The sequence below is a fragment of the Pipistrellus hanaki genome (assembly GCF_964339955.1).
Source record: "Pipistrellus hanaki genome assembly, chromosome: 4".
Lineage (NCBI taxonomy): Eukaryota > Metazoa > Chordata > Mammalia > Chiroptera > Vespertilionidae > Pipistrellus > Pipistrellus hanaki.
In genome coordinates this window covers 6,120,356-6,137,506 of record NC_140506.1, presented here as the reverse complement: position 1 = coordinate 6,137,506, position 17,151 = coordinate 6,120,356, and the positions used below count along the sequence as shown (strand labels likewise).

At 38.8% G+C, this 17,151-nt stretch overlaps 1 protein-coding gene across 3 annotated transcripts in view; it reads left to right on the top strand.

Annotated features, from left to right (window-relative positions):
• The window catches only part of FYB1 (FYN binding protein 1), a 124,055-nt gene extending 113,248 nt beyond the window's left edge, over positions 1-10,807 (top strand). For all 3 annotated transcript variants that reach the window (XM_084880573.1, XM_084880572.1, XM_084880574.1), the window contains 3 exons: positions 7,139-7,172; positions 9,322-9,353; positions 10,142-10,807. In XM_084880573.1, coding sequence (XP_084736699.1) covers positions 7,139-7,172; positions 9,322-9,353; positions 10,142-10,164 — 89 coding nt within the window. In that variant the 3' untranslated portion in view covers positions 10,165-10,807. The remainder of the gene's footprint in view (positions 1-7,138; positions 7,173-9,321; positions 9,354-10,141) is intronic.
• The last annotated feature ends 6,344 nt before the right edge of the window (positions 10,808-17,151 follow it).

Below are 17,151 nucleotides of genomic sequence, written 5' to 3'. Positions count from 1 at the left end.
AGCTAAGGTAGTGAGGGGCACTAGCTCTGGCCTGGTTTTTAAATTATATAGCACATGTCACGCCTGGAGTTTCCAGTTTTCCTACCTTGCAAATTCACTTGTTTTCATTTTCTGAGTGAACACATTTAATACTGCATGCTATTCCAAGTGACTACAAGACAGTCCTGTTCTCTTTCACTCTGTCAACTATGAAAGCAGGCAGATGCAAATGTTTGGTCAAATACTAGAAAGGAACCTTATGAATTTGAAGTCAAGGAAAGGGTAACTCAAAACTATGTTGTCCTATATTTGAAATCGGATATAGGACAGCATGGCTGCCCCATATCAGCTGTGTTAGCCTGCAGAGAACACGTGAACTCCCAGTTGAATTGCAATGACAGGAAGGTGACTCAGGGACAGGAACTGAAATGGAGCTTGAAGAACAAAACAGTGACTCAAGGGTGGGGAAAGTGGAGCTAAAGTTATCATGGAGGAGGTGTGGTTGGCTTTTCACAGGAGAAAATGAAAGGTGGATACAAAGGAGAACAGGCAGTGCGGTATTGAGATTTAGAGCTCACTGGAGATAATGTGTCCACAGAGCTCAAGGAAGCAAAGAAAGCCCCTTTCAGAGTGGCATTTGGGAGGATGTACCCAAAGGAATGGCCTTCAATGCAGAGAAAGTATAAGCATAGAAAGGTCATAAAAATGTTCAGCATTTTTAAATAATTAAATAAGTTGTGACAAATATACTGAATTAAATATTTTACCTGATGATCATGAAAGTAACATGAAGAAATTCTCCAGCCGAAACCGGTTTGGCTCAGCGGTGGAGCCTCGGCCTGCGGACTGAAGGGTCCCAGGTTCGGTTCCGGTCAGGGGCGTATACCTTGGTTGCAGGCACATACCCAGTGGGAGATGTGCAGGAGGCGGCTGATCAATGATTCTCTCATCGATGTTTCTAACTCTCTATCCCTCTCTCTTCCTCTCTGTAAAAAATCAATAAAATATAATAATAAAAAAGAAAGAAAGAAATTCTCCAGATACAATAATAGGAGGGAGAAGAAGACTGCTTAATGTGGGGTAGGATTTATAGGCATGTTAAAAATCATGTAAATAAAAACATTAAAATAAATGATTAGGTTGATGGGCCTAAGTCTGTGGTCAGCAAACTGCGGATTGAAACCAGATCATTATGTCTGTAGTGTGTGTGTACCTCTTTTTATTTAAAGACTTTCTCTGGCTTCTTCATTTGAGAGGTGATTCTGGGAAACACACGTAGGCTAGTGAAGAAGTAAACAGGGGACAGAAGACAGTTACCACTCGAGTGATTAAAGGTTAATCTAGTAGGGAACTTGGAGCAGCAGTTACCCCTCCAGAGGGAAACAAGTTGCAGTATTTATACCACTCTGTTCCTCAGGAATGGAAGTCCACTCCTGGGAAGGAGGCAAGGCATTCAAGATGCATGCCCAGCTTGTGGGCTCAGTCCCTGGTTGGAGGAATGTAAGAGGCAGCCAATTGATGTTTCACACTCACATTGATGTTGCCCTCTCTTTTCCTTGCCCTTCCTCCCTCTCTAAAAATCAATTAAAAATATCTTTAGCCTCATACAGAAAACCCTTTCTGATCTATCCTCATACTCATCAACTACTTCCCACCTGCAGCTGACACCCTAAAATTACAAACTCTTATTTGTCATTCCCCCAATAAAGTACTCTATTTCACCCTTCTAAGCTATTTTATTCTACTTGGAATGCTCATAATTGTCTATTAAAAACAACCCAGTTGTCATTTAAAATTGGACACACACCCACTCCCTACTCCCAACTACCCCATCACCATTAATATCTCCCCTGCCACACCAAGCTATTACTTTTGCTGCTTTAATTGACTTCTTTACCAATCAAGAGTCTATTACTCTTATAAGACTCTGAGCTTGAGAGCAGCTTCCATGAGAGGCTTTCAAAATTGTTGTGCCAACACATTCTAAGCGCCTGGCACCTTGCTTAGGGCTTGCTGAATGGAATTGGACAATCTGGACATTGCAGTTGGAGAACCAGATAAAAGCCTGACAAGCAGGCATCCACGGGGAAATGTCTGTGGAGTAGTTTCACTGGTTAGGAAAAGGAAGTTCTCTGTCTTAGCCTTCGTACTGCCGTTCGCTTGCTGTGTATCATTCGGGAGCCCTTCAAACTCTCAGTTCCTTATTTCTGCATCATCTGATTAGCAGCAAAGGCTTTTGCAACCCAACACCCTGGTGACCCTAACGTTTTCCTTACTCTCCATTCTTCTTTAATCCATCAAAGGAAAGAAAACATCGCCTACTTAAGCCCAGGGCTGGTAATGATAGGAACTAGAGGCTAAAGCATTAGCACTAATCCCTTCCCACTGGGGAGTGGAGGGTAAGCCTCTCCCAGGCTTGAGCACATCTGATCAGGTCTCACCCACTGACTTGTGAGGTACAGCTCTCAAAGGCGCTAAGAACTTAAATAGATAATTCTGGCACGTTCCCAAATGTTTCGCATTTCTCCCTTGTATTTGCGCATATTCCACAACTCAATGTCTCATGAGCTGTGAGCTTTCCCACCTCTTGTCACTGGAGAAAATTTTTTCTACAAAAATATGCAATGAGACGCAGGCTGAGTTATTTGTGGTTGAAATGTCCTCCATGGCTTTTGGATATCAGAGAAAAGGGGATTTTAAAGGTGCTTTGAATTTTTCCAAATCCAACTGATCATTCTTTGCTTAAATAATTCTGGTTTTAGTTCTAAAACAACACACGAAGAAAAAAATTTTAAGTTTAGAAATTTGAAGTTTACCTTGAGTGGATCCTCAGAAATGAGAGAGATACCTACCTAGAGAGAACATTCTATAAAAGTAGGATAATATTATAATAATTTATATTCAGTATTATGCACTGCATTTCCTTTTTCCCTTTTATCATATTGTGAGCATTTTCCCTTGAAATTGGACATTGTTCTACTTGCCTGGGTTAATCTACACAATATGATTTTATTGTTTTGTAAACTGCACGAGGTTAAATGGAATAAATTTCACTTTATATCCGGACTTGCTCACCACACATGAAATACTGAAGAAATAATCAAAGCTGTCATTTTCATCAAGTGACAAAATGGAAACTATTAGAATGCAGAAACTATTAGAAAACATTTCCCATTTTGAAGATGACTTTGTATTTCTTTCCTCAATAATATCATGTTCACATCTCCCCTCTGCAAGGTGAGTCATTGGTTCTGGGACACAGCTGCCTTCACAGGCGAACCTTTGCCGAAGACACGGCTGGCACAGTCGGGGGCGGGTGTTCCTTCCCTAACGAGCTCTCCCCCACCACATATTTCAAAACATTTGTTTCAAGCCACTGTGTTCCGCTCTGTGAATGTGAGGTTTCCAAATAATAATTTCATATTATGTGTGAGGATCCCTGCCAAAACCCACAAGATTATTGGGCTAACCAAACATGGAAGCCATTCCACGTGGTACAGAACTATAAGGCAGTTTTTATTCACTTCATTTGCTTATATGTTTTTAATATGTCTCATATTTACTTCAGAGAGGAAGGGAGAGGGAGAGAGAGATAGAAACATCAGTGATGAGAGAGAATCATTGACTGCCTGCCTCCTGCATGCCCCATACTGGGGATTGAGCCCACAACCCAGGCATGTGGCCTGACTGGGAATCATACTGTGACCTGCTGGTTTATAGATTGATGCTCAACCACTGACACCAGCCAGGTGCTTGCATTTTTCATTATCATTCCTTTATGATGGCTGTACATAGAACATGTGAACAGAGAGAGTATTTTTGTACTACAAAAAAAAATTATCTCTAGGAACTATAATGGAGAGATTATATAAAAATTCACAGTAAGTCACTTGTTTTGACACTGTCATGAAGCATGCTTTTAACAGAATGAAGTTTTAGCAGAGGCTTTTTAATGTACTAGACAGCAAAAACTATGCAGTATGAAAAGTCATTAACCCAGTAAAAATGCTATTTAATAGTCATTTTATAGCTACTAAGCCCCCAATTATCACATCATTCCAGGGAACTGGAATAGAGCAGCACACTGCCATCCCACACTTGATCTCCTTTAAAATATTCACAATCATTGATGTTTATGTATCAAACACACAACAACAACAAAAGTGGAGCATTCAACAAAAGAGAGGGCTCTTCCACAGAACTCGTGAATAGGCAAGATGTAGAGGAAATATCATAATAGGGCTTTGAGAATCTAAGAGAATATAATTTTTGTAATTTATTTTGTGACGTTAGATCATTAAGCTGTGTCACGAGTTATTAATTTTGGTCAAGTAAAGGACAGTTTTAGTGCTTAATTGCAGAGAGTGTTTTATTCAGGTTTACACAGTTTTAGCATAATTGAGTTTTAAAAAGTAGATTACCTAACAGCACAGGAAACGAAAAACCTCTTATTTCCAAAAATCATGATTATATTCTCTGTTTCTATGTTTATTAATATTAATCTTCTAAATATGTTTTAAAGCAGAAATATATTTGATGCCAGAATACTTCCAGTCTCTGACAACACTATAATTTCTTACACATTTTTCTAGTTTTCTGTCTCCTAATTTTAGTTCAGAGCATCTATAAAGCCCCAACAATTCACAATGAGGTTGACATAATGGTTAAAAGCTTTAGTTTATATATGTCACTATTTTTCACTTGTTAATTTAAACATGAATCTATCATGGGGACAGAGTTGTATTGTTTCTCCCTGCCCCCAATGTGTTTTAAGAGAAAATTCAAAATGAAAATAAAACCACAAATTTTAACTAATAATAATTTTAAAAAAAGGTTGTACTATTTCCATCTATGGAGAACTATTCCCATTTGATTCTGGCTCTGGACATAATAAGTATAGATAAAGACAGATTTAGTTATTGAAACCTAACACAGAACCACAATTTATTCTTAAACCTTGTTATCTGTACTATTTTTTTCATTAAAGAGACACATAAAATTGAATTTCTTAGAGATGAGCTTATCTCCTTTTAAAAACTGTTAAATTATGACATATAACTTGTTTAATATCTCTTAACATGAAATGAGTGAAGGAACTGGGACATTAAAGACTACCCCAGGATGATAAGTTTTAGTTGTTCTTACATTAATAATTTGCTACTTTGCTTTGTCTGAAATAAAAAGAAGATATAAAATAGTCTAATTTGCCGAAACCGGTTTGGCTCAATGGATAGAGCGTCGGCTTGGGGACTGAAAGGTCCCGGGTTCGATTCTGATCAAGGGCATATACCTTGGTTGTGGGCATATCCCCAGTAGGGGGTGTACAAGAGGCAGCTGATCGATGACTCTCTCTCATTGATATTTCTAACTCTCTATCTCTCTCCCTTCCTCTCTGTACAAAATCAATAAAATATATATACATTTTTTAAAAGTCTAATTTTTCACACTGAATAAAATATTATTTTACTGTACTTTTATCATTTTGCACCATTCTTCACTGCTTTTATACTGAGGGAATTCAAAAATAACCTTGATTCTTTCTTTTTCAAGTATAATTCTTATCAACAGTTTTCATTTGAAGGTGGTGAATTTCTTGAGAAAATATTTTGGTGAAGTTTTTTACCCTGGAATAGTTCAAGGGAACTTTTTTTTTTTTTAATGTTAAGCTACAATTTCAGTTGTATGATCCTAATTTTTAAAAATCATGTGTTTTCATATAAAATCAATAGTTATATGACATCAATATATTTATAAGTTGATTATTATTTGTGTAGATCTTTGCTTATGAGCTTTCTGGTTTATTCTTTGTTACTCATCTACTTTGATTTAGAACCCAAATTATATACCTGAAGTGAATCAAAGCCAATAGATTGACTCAGGGAAAGAAGTGATTTAGAGGCTGTATTGACAAGGCAATAAATGGTATTATTCTCCAGTATACAGCAGAGTTCAGGCAGTAACACAAAACTAATGTTTTCAAAGGTTGGTAATAGCAATGAGATGTCAGCAGGCATTTTCTGAAGAAAATAGTCTATATTTTTTCTAAGAATGTTTTCACCTCTGAGGGGCAAAAGGAAGGTGCTCAAAGAAGTTGTGGGGGTTTTGTTTGTTTGTTTTGTTTTTTGCTTTCTTGCATAAAATATGTCCATTTCCTACTTAACCAGGGAATTACTAGGATCCCTGCTATGTGTTCTTCAGTAATGATTTGTTCCATGTCAGATAAAAATGCAACTATGAGACTCTCACGTGGCAAAAGCAGTAGAGGAGGGTCCTTCACACTGAAGATCAGAAAGCCATGAGGAGACCATTCAGAATGCACATCCCCCCAAGTAGCACTAGATAGCTGGCATCTGAAAGCAATGCTGATTCCGCCCAATACACTAAAATTGGAAGTGTTAAGTCGTAGATATGGTAGTATTTAAAATACAATACCTACCTATGAACTACTTTTGTAATTTGAGAAACTGTGTTTTCTAAATTCTTCCTATGGGTCCCGTGGATGACACCTTAAGAAATAGACTAAAATTTGGAAGAACTTTGTACTACAACCTGCAGTAGTTTAGAGAAGGGAAAAAATATATATATTTACAGGGGAAAGGAGGAAGGATTTTAAATGGAGGAAAAGAGACGTGTTGGAGTTAGAGAAAGAGAAAAGTTGAAGAGAAAAGAAATGAAGAAGATAAAAGTAGACATAAGAAAAATGGGTCATATTTAAAGATAGATATACAATTATTCGACGTATTATGTTAATACTAGTGGTCCAGTGCATAGATTTGTGCACATTGAAAGAAAATTAATTAGAAGAAATATTTTAATACTAGAGGCCCGGTGCACAAAATTCAGCCTCAGCTGCAATTTGGTGGGCTGTTGCTCCAGGGTGGTGGTGGGGCCTGTGTCCCACTTTGGGGAAGCTGAGTGTAGTTTTGTGGGTGCCAGGTCCACAGTGTCAGTGCACATCACGACAGCTCATGCATTGAGCATCTGCCCCCTGGTGGTCAGTGTATGTCATAGCAACTGGTTGGATGTTTGGACACTTAGCATATTAGACTTTTATATATATGTATATAGATTCAACTCTAATTCAATTTCTTAAAGGAAGAGTAAAGATTTTTCAAGTCTGCACTATTAGATTCACTTTCATTTTCTTTTTCTTTCATAGATGGTTATGTCCTCCGGAGTAACTTGGTGGACAAGTAAGTTCATTTTCTTCTTCTGTTATACTTGTAAAGAATTTTATGCTTTGTTTTAAGAAAGATTCTTAACATCATTTAAATAACATAATCTACTGAATTACCAGAAATCAAATTTTAAAACAATATGCTATACTAATGTCATACTGTCAGTACCCATAATCCATAATAAAGTTAAGGTTTTCATAAAGTGTCGCTTAAAATAGACAAGAAGCCCTTTTCATTCACCATTATACAGTTCTTAGTTTTATATGTTCATTGGAGACAGACGTTGCAAACATTGGAGACAGCTTCAAACACTTTCATTAATACTTCTCATTTCACTTGCTGATTAATGCAGTTGGCTGAATTGAATTAATCAGGGATCAATTATTGCCTACATAGTAGGTGTTAATATCACCTATTAATAGTTTATATTTCGGCCCTTAATTAAGGACTTTTCTTTACTCAAACCAGGCATAGTAGAGTCTGAAGTTGTCTTTTTTGGAGCCATGCCAGAGAAAATGTAGCAATCAATGATTCTTCTCTTCTTATGAATGAGTTGTTGTCACTGTCTGGTGGCAGTGTGCTACCAGAGTCCCCCCAAACATTGTGAGATTCTGTTCCAAGTAAACCAGTGCAAGAAATGATTCCATTATCTGATTAGGTCATTTCCCAACACAAAGATTTACAGAATTCAGCTTTATAAAATAAGTCAAAGAGGGTTCACAGACGATATCCACAAACACCCTGGCACCAGCCAGAAAGAGAGAAATCAATGTTAAGGGCTCTGTCTGCAAACTAGTATAGAATCAAAAGAACAGAAATCATAATACTTCATTTGATTCAGAGCATTAATCACAATGCTGGCATGGGATTTCTCAATAGATTTTATTATATATATAACTTAGAAATTTCATGGAAAGAATGTGTGGTGAATAAGAGGACATCTTCCCCGGTGATTATTCGGGGTGATTAAGAGAGAATTTAAAAAGAGGACTCTGTAAGTAATTATTGGCATACTGCCTATTGCAATGAATACTTGATAAGTTTTTTAGTGGATAATAGGAAAGTCTGTCCTCTCTGCCTTTGTGTCAGAGTTTGCATTAGCCAAAGCCTCCCTCAGTCTCAGAGAAAGATCCAAACAGAAGACGTAGGGACTAAAGCATCTGCCATGGTTGGCAGCAGTCTGGAGGGCCTGCTGCTGCTTCATGAGGAAAGCTCAGAGCTAGAACAGGAACCAAATGTGGGTCTGGTCTGCGTGACCAAGTCACCTTACATTTCTGGCCTTTGAAACCGTGTCCTATATTTCAAGGCTATGTTAATATGTAAGATACTTTCTATTTTACTTGTGTGTATACCGTTTTCTAATCCAGTAGATTATAAGCTTCTTGAAATCAAAGTTTGTGTCTTCCTCATATTTCTATCTCCTGGGACACGAGAGGCACTCAGTGTGCGTGTGGAATAGGATGTTTTATAAAGGGACAGATAAAACCTAAAATGTATTATGAAAGCTGCCTATCATCATAAATATTGTTTTTTAGAATTATATAACATAAGAATCACCATATTAACTATATCTTGGCTACTTATTTTATAACTAGTATTTATATATTTTATAACTAACATTTTAAAATTATAAGAAACATGTAAAATGCTGCATCCATTTTCTATGTCAAATATTATATTCCATTCAATATTTGAAGTTCAAGTGAAAGCATAAATCTGATATTAACAGGTATAATGAATTTGTGTGTTTTTTATTATTATTGGAAATAATACCCCACTGGTTCTAATACCACATGATTTTCCAGTTTGTTTAGTTCAACAAATTCTTCTTACCAAGCTCAGCTGTATGCTAGGTTCACTGCTGCGTCTAAACATTCCCCCAAGGCATGGACTGTGCTCCTAAGGCGTGTTTCTGATTACTGTGTCTATCGTAAACAGAAATAAATTGGGGAGGTGTTTTTTAGAATGAAAGAGGAATAGGTTAAGCCAAAGAAAGAAGATGCAGATGAATATGAAATTTCTTCCCATTTATAAATGCATAGCAACTTTTCATCCTTAAATGCTTTGTGTCATATCAAGTTATATTACTAAAATTTTCATCTAAATATTGCTTTAATGTTCAGATATTTCCTTTAAAAATAAAATTTCTTTTCTACAATTACAGTGATGGAGAGATCTATGATGATATAGCTGATGGTAAGTCTCCCATGGCATTGACCACAGAGAACAGGCAGTGAATCTATTGTCCTGTCAAATTCTGAAAATAGCTTGCTGATTTATTAGAACCTTCCAATCTGATCAGAGTTTAAATCACTTGAAAATGTTAGAAAAGGTAAATGCCCTCATACAATGAGAAAAAAAATATTTTTGTACATAACTGGAAAGGGAGAATCTCATTTATTTTCTTTGAAAACAGAAGTAGAAAAATAGTCGGTTAATTTTTTTATTATACCACAAATCTTAATAAGAATTGTTTTTATCAACAAAATATATGTGTACCTAGTATTCATTTCCTAACCTATAATACTCACTAGTTTCCTAAGCATTATATATTCCTAAATTATTATCTAAAAAATTAATTTCAACTGACATGAAGCATAATGTTAATCATGATGCTTTTAAGTCTCCTTTTAAACTTATTCTTGATGATGTTTACTATTTCCAACCACATTCAGAATGCCTACCACAAAATAAATTTAATTCAGTGGCAAATAAAAGAAAATAATCCCCAGTTTCATTTTGTTAGAGAATAAATTTGTCCATAAACTTTATTGGAATTGAACACTGAGCAATAAAAGTGAAATAAATATATGGCCTTCCTTGTAACTACGTTTTTTTGTTGTTGTTTGTTTTTTATAAAATAAGCCAATTGTACTTTTTTTAAAATTTTAAACCAGGAGCATATTCATCGCCCATATTTCTAACCTTGGAACACTCAGGGGGTTTTGTATAACCATGTTTGAGTCTGCTTTTTTTTCTTTCAGGTTGCATCTATGACAATGACTAGCCCTCAGCTTCTGTTATTCTGCAGTGTTCACTTGATGCCAGGATGAAGTCTGGGTTTTAGTTGGCATACGTTATTGGTTATCATAGAAAATGAATGCACAAAACTACTTGTTATCATTTGTTGTAAATTCTGAGTATCTTTATAAAGTTTTAACATTTGGACTTGGAAAATGACCTCTCTGTTTAATCAACATTTTGAAAGACTACATCAATGAGATACGAATTATTAAATATCCTATCTCTGCCTCGGATAAAATTATGAAGGCGCTTCTTTTAGACCATCAATAGCAACCCCCCTTCCAAAAAATTAATCATTTGAGAAGAAATGACTGCTTTGTCTAATGATATATAAGGAAGAAAAATAAAGAAATATTTACAAAGGACCCACAAGAAGAAAACTATTGTTTGTACCTCTAATTGTGACTACCTATATCTTATATTCTCTACTCAAATGATCTGTCTTTTAAAAGGCTGAGCTTGTGTCTCTCTTGCTGGTGGGTTAAGTGTTTTTCAGAAATGATAATAGTAGCAGAACTTTTGTACAAAGTTTGCCCCTATTTGTTCATTGTGAATATGTGTTAATTATTTGATAAGAATGTATGCGTTTTGGTATGCACATCTGAGATTAAAACTGTAGAAGGATCCGAAGGTTTCTTTTTGCAGACTCCTACACTGGCTGCATAACCTTGTGTTCTGTTTAACGTGCTGTAAGTGGAGTAAAAGTGAGGCTTACTCTAAAATTACACAGAAGGAATTTGGACTTGGAAATTGCCCTTTCATGGTGCATCTTTACGATGAAGACTTTTTAAAAGGTTTTTGTTGTTTTTCAATTACCTCTATGGAGATTTTTAAGAAACCGCTTTACTGGAAAGTTGGCCAGCAGAAGGAGTACAAATTAACAAATCCTAGTGTTCATGTGTTCATATTAGGGGGTTCCTATTGATACATCCTCTTCCCAAAGCAACCTAGAATCCAAATGCGAAGTGTCTGGGTCCCAAATGCTAAGAAGACTAAACGCTAAGATACAAAATGCAAAGCCCTAACTCCCAAGAAAATTGCTTCTGAAGAGTGACCCCATGGAACTGAAATAATTTCAAATGATTGTAAAGGACCTCAAAGCCTTCCCATCGGTGAAGTAGGATTTCCATTAGATGCATTGGAATTTGAAAATAGATCATCAACTTCTACTGCTCAATTTACATATTCTGGAAGTGCGAGGCCCCTAAATGAGAAGCCACTGATCTCAAAGATCCCCCCAATTATGAAATATTTTGATGTCTACCTTTTGATAGGGAAACCAATCTAAGCTTATATGGTGAACTTAATTCCAAGGCCAGAATGTTTTCTGTTTGTTAAATTTGGTAACCAATGTACATAATACACTGACAGTATATTTCCAGTGGAGTTTATTTTTTTTTCCTGATTGAGAACAGTATAAATTCCATAGAGTATCAATTTTTTAAAATTCAAAATTAGATCAAGGGAATCTTTTATTTTTTAAAAATATATTTTATTGATTTTTTTACAGAGAAGAAAGGAGAGGAATAGAGAGTTAGAAACATCGATGGGAGAGGAGCATCTGATCAGCTGCCTCTTGCACACCCCCTGCTAGGGATGTGCCCGCAACCAAGGTACATGCCCTTGACTGGAATCGAACCCGGGACTTTTTAGTCCACAGGTTGACGCTCTATCCACTGAGCCAAACCGGTTTCGGCAAGGGAATATTTTAAAGTTTTGGTTTATACACTAAGAAATAGACTCACACACCTAGGAAAGATTTATGTAATAGGTTATCATCTTAATATAAAATAAATATTTGAAGTATGAAGTCTAATGTACTGAATATTACTTTTGTTGTTATAGTTTTATGTTTGGGATTTGGTCAAGCAAGAAGAGCAACAAATTAATAATACCTTCAGCAGATAAGTTTGCCTCGGACTTCATCGAGAAATCTGGGCCATCTGCCTTTCTCTCCTGTGACTCCATGCCACAACTGCAAGTCTTTCTCTAAGCCCTCCCCGACCTCTTCTTGCTTCAGCCTCAGAGGACAGGTACCTCCTGTGCCAGGCCAAACTTCCTTCAGTGCTCCTGATACTTTGCCTCCGATTTTGTGGTAGAAATTGAGATAACCAAGTGCAATTTCCTTCAACTTCCAACAGCATTCAACCTTAGCCCCCCATGCGAGCACCAGCTTAGAGAAGATGCTGCTTCGATTGAGAGCCACAAGCCATTTCTTTCTCTTGCTGCTCCCAAGTTTTCTTCCTCCACAATTAATTCATTCCCTTTCCCTTTCTCTTTCTCAACCTCCCTCCCTCTCTCTTTTCTCTTTCTCACACACACACCCACCTCACACACACTCTTTCTATCCATCTTTTCTTCCCTCCTTTATTTTAACTTCTCCCATTGTACAGATTCCCTCCTCTAGGCTTACAAATACACTGAAGTCTTCCATTAAAACAAACAAACAAACAAACAGCAGGAAACCTTGCCTTGAATCCCAAACATATCTCCCTATTTCTATCTTCCTTTCTCATCCCACTGTCTTCCAGGGGTCCTCAAACTTTTTAAAGTGGGGGCCAGATCACGGTCCCTCAGAGAGCTGGAGGGCCGGACTATATGAACTACTAATTCCTACTGTAACACCTCGGCTGCGCTCACTGCCCAAAAAACCTGGCGGGCCGGATCAGACTCCTCTGCGGGCCGCATGTGGCCCGCGGGCCGTAGTTTGAAGACCCCTGTGACTCATGTGACAGCCGGGAGAGTGTGCCTCACAGACCCCCAACCATAGGGAGCTTCGAGGACCAGAGACCCCAGCTTCTGCACTCTGAAATCCATCACCCCAGCTGGGACAACACCACACCTCCCACAGACTGCTCCTGTGGAACCAGTGCCTGGACCCAGCTGGCCTGGTCCTGAAAGATACAGCGTCCTCCGGTGGTGACTTGGTTTGGAGACCAACCATCATCAGCCTTGCTAAAGCTTCCTTACCTTGCATAGCACTCTGAGACGCTTCTACCCAACCATCCCTCCCTTCACTGGGGTCAGGCTGGCATTGTTCTCTGGAGGTCCCTCCAGCCTTCCCCAGCTTCCTCCCCATTTCCTCTCACTCGTGTACTTTTCTCAGGAAGAAAAAAAGAGTATTGCACTTTCACCCCATCTTGGTGTCTGCTTTCTAGAAGATCTGAACTGGACACGGTACAGCTGAAGCGTTGTTTGTAAAAAATACTCATCTTCCTCTGCAGATCAACTGAATCAGAATCTCTGGGAAAGGGATATATTTTTTTTATTAATTTTTAATTAACTCTAATATGAGTTCAGTGCTTAGCCACTAAACATCTCAGCCAGCCAGAGGTGGACCTTGGGAGTAAATGCTACCACTCAGAGTGATCTGCCTTCAGGCCAAAATGACCAGCCTTTTGACCCTCACCTCACTTACCACCATCATGGGCCACCGGGGAAGAGCATGAGCTGTGCCAGCTGAATGAAGTCGAGACAGACCCTGAAGGAGAAGACAGCTGTGGTCTGCAGACCACACTCCCCTCAGCAGGGGATCCAGCTACATCCAGCAATGCCCCTCCCCCCCCTCAAGGGGTTCTGGCAGTCCATGTCCACAAATGAATGGGAAGGTCACAAAACTGAGACCAACATTATGGACACCTTTTTCTAAAAACTTTTACCATACAAATTAGAAACATGGTATGTGATAGCCAGATGGGAAAATAAAAGAGGTCCTTTTTATTTTGTTTTGAGGGATTGTCTTCTAGGACAGGAAAGACTTGAGCTTCATCATAAGTTAATGAGAGGGATCTAGTTGAGAGGGGAAGCTGAAAACATAAGAGAGATGCAGTATAATCAGAGATCTAAATTTCATGCAAAAGATAGATTTACAATTTTTCTCTAATTGTTCCTTTACACATCTGTAAAAAGCTAAGCATTATACTGGATATACCATACGGACTCAAATATTACCACTTATTATTATTATTATAACTAACTTGAAATACTTTCTGATGCTGCCTATATTGTCATGAGTGTGCCACATATTTAAGGGTTCATTTTAGTGACGGCTACTATCATTTCTCCTGCCTCCTGCTTCAGATGATCAGCTAAGGTATGTAACGTTAAAGTCTGAACTTCGCTAAGACTCGGGATCTTCATTTATAAGGTATGACAGTACCTCTTTTGCAGGGTTGTGTGTACTTGAGCATTGAGTACAGTGTCGGACACACATGAACTACTATCATCACGCTGCTTGCTATTTGCTATTACACACTTGGAACATGTCAGTGTGGTAGAATCCTATTAAGATGAGCATTACTTCAATGGCGGTAAACGTGCTCTAAGCCCCAATTACTCGCCAGCTGATACTTGAGAGTAATATAGAAACACTTAACATTAAACACAATAAACATGTAAAAATAATCAATAAATGCAATGTTTGTGCCATGTCCAGTTTCTACATTTGAGTAATAGATTCCTTTGTGGCACATCATTTTTTATTTGGTATTTCTTGCAACTATACTGCAGGGAGATAGTTGTCAATTACATATCCATGTAGATGTAGATATATGGAGAGAGATGCACCATGCCAAGGTACATTTGGTTTACATATTGAACACATGGTAATATTTTTCTTGAAGAATTTGGTCTTCTATTTTTTCTTTCTCACTTTTGATAGAGACAATGGTAGAGAAATGGTTCTTTCCTACAAGAAACATCACAATGCCAACATGGTAATAAATGATAAATGGCAAATGATATGTAGCTTTGCTATGGGCACAACGCTGTGGGTGGGGACTGTGACAAACAGAATATAAGTTCTCTGCACAGGAATGAGGGCTAATTTAGCTAGCCAACTTCTGGCCCTCCACATTCCCCTCTCCAACCTTCTCCATTCTGCTCTATGCCCCCCAAGACTAACCTTTAGGGTCTGCCTCAAGAGGCTCCTTAACTTGTAAATTCCAGTTTCATTTGGCCAATGAGGAGCACTAGCAAATCATCAGAGAGACAGGAGAGCGAGTCTGAGATGTTTATTCCTCCAGCTCCCTTCTTGAGGTACAATCATGAGCTGGCTGTATCCTTCACCCAAGGTCACAGCTCTGTCAGATGGGCTTCTCCACCTGCTGACACTGGGTTCCAGGTCTGCTCCTTCCTGTTCCTTGTGGATTCCCTGACGTTACCAGTTCCAGGGGACTGCTCTTTCCTGTGTGGTTTCCCTACACACCCTACACACATTTGCGAGCAGTTCTTAAATTTTCCAACGTGAGAGTGCCATTCGTTTCCCATCCGGGATCTACTGATACTATGAGTCAACAGTGATGGACTGTGGGTCCAGTACTGAGAGACTCCTCAGTTTTCAAAAGAAGTTGATTATCAAGGTTTTTATATATGCAATTCCTACTTTTTTTTTTTTTTATAAACAGTTGATTTAGTTTTTCTTAAGTACACTATTCAGACCAAGCAAATGATTCCTGTAGGCCAGATTTGACCCATGGGGTGAGTCTACAACATCTGCAATTTATAATGGGAAATAAATCAGATAAAGCACGGCTATTCTCTAGCTATCCAACTCGCCAATAATGAGGAGTCTTTCTGTGTGGGTGAGTGATGAACAAAACGTATTTAGTGTTTAGGACAGCCAGGTTCCATTCCCATTGGTAGCAGCAAATGAGACCGAGAAGTCTAATAGGAATACAATCACAAAAACTAATGCTGCTGCACACAAATTCCTCAGCATCAGGATATGTTGCAAATGCCATGGCCTGCAACCCAGCAGAAGTTTAAAGTCAAGTTTGGCACTTTCCCAAGCTAATATAGGCTGTTTGTGGGCAGGTTCTTATTAGCAAAGGAGAGCTAATACCTAAGACCACCAATGAATGTCAGCCCTCTTGTCTCAGTTCTTGGAACAAGAGGGTTGAAATATTGTAATATTTTTCGAAAACTTTAAGTTGATGAAGAGTTTTAGGCAAACATGTCAGCGATCTCTTTCCCTTCAAATTCATGATCTAACACATGTCAGCAGATACCAAAGCTTGACTCTCCATCGCAGCACTGAAGCTTTTAAATGAGGATGAAATTTGGTTTTTGTGCTTCAGCTAAATGATGTGCCTGTCAGAGCTTCACCCTCCATGGTGGAAGCTCTGGTAGGAAAAGCACTGAAATGCTGTTGCCACACACCTGCCCCAGGGGACCAGGGTTGTCGTTTGGTTTCCCTTCTTTAATACATACAGACCTATCCCAGGTCCACCAGGAGATGTGGTTACTAACCTCCGAGAGCTCAATGATTGTACAGGACTGGAAACCAAAACCACAACGTATTCAAGGACACGTGAAGGTTTTGACGCCTTCCTCCAGGAGAGAAGCAACACAAACATCTCCTCTTCCTTAGACAGCGGTAGAAGCAGACAGACTGGGCAGGTTTCTTTTTTCTTCTTTTTCTTTTTTTTATATATTTTATTGATTTTCCACAGAGAGGAAGGGAGAGGAGAAAGATAGAGAGCTAGAAAAATCGATGAGAGAGAAACATCGACCAGCTGCCTCCTGCACACCCCCTACTGTACATGCCCTTGACCGGAATCAAACCTGGGACCTTTCAGTCCACAGACCGATGCTCCATCCACTGAGCCAAACCGGTTTCGACTGGCCAGGTTTCTGAGGTTGGGTTCCCTGGAAGTAGAGCTTGAGACTGGCATTGTGTGTGAGGGATTTGTTGAGGGGCTGACCCAGGAGAAGCCTGGAAAGAGTGAGGGAGCAGGATCGCTCGGGGGAAGGAGTTGGGCAAGGACGTGGGTCCTGCTGCAGCCCAGCCTCAGCCTGGTTCCAGAAGGAAACACAGAAGCAGCTATGGCCTCCTTGGGTCATGGCACTGAGGCAAGGGGGATGGGCTGCACCTCCTCCTCCAACCTCAACCTCCTACCTGAGACATCTCTGAGCATCATTGTTCCTTTGGTCTGAGGACAATTCTCTGGACCACGGTGCAGCCATGAGC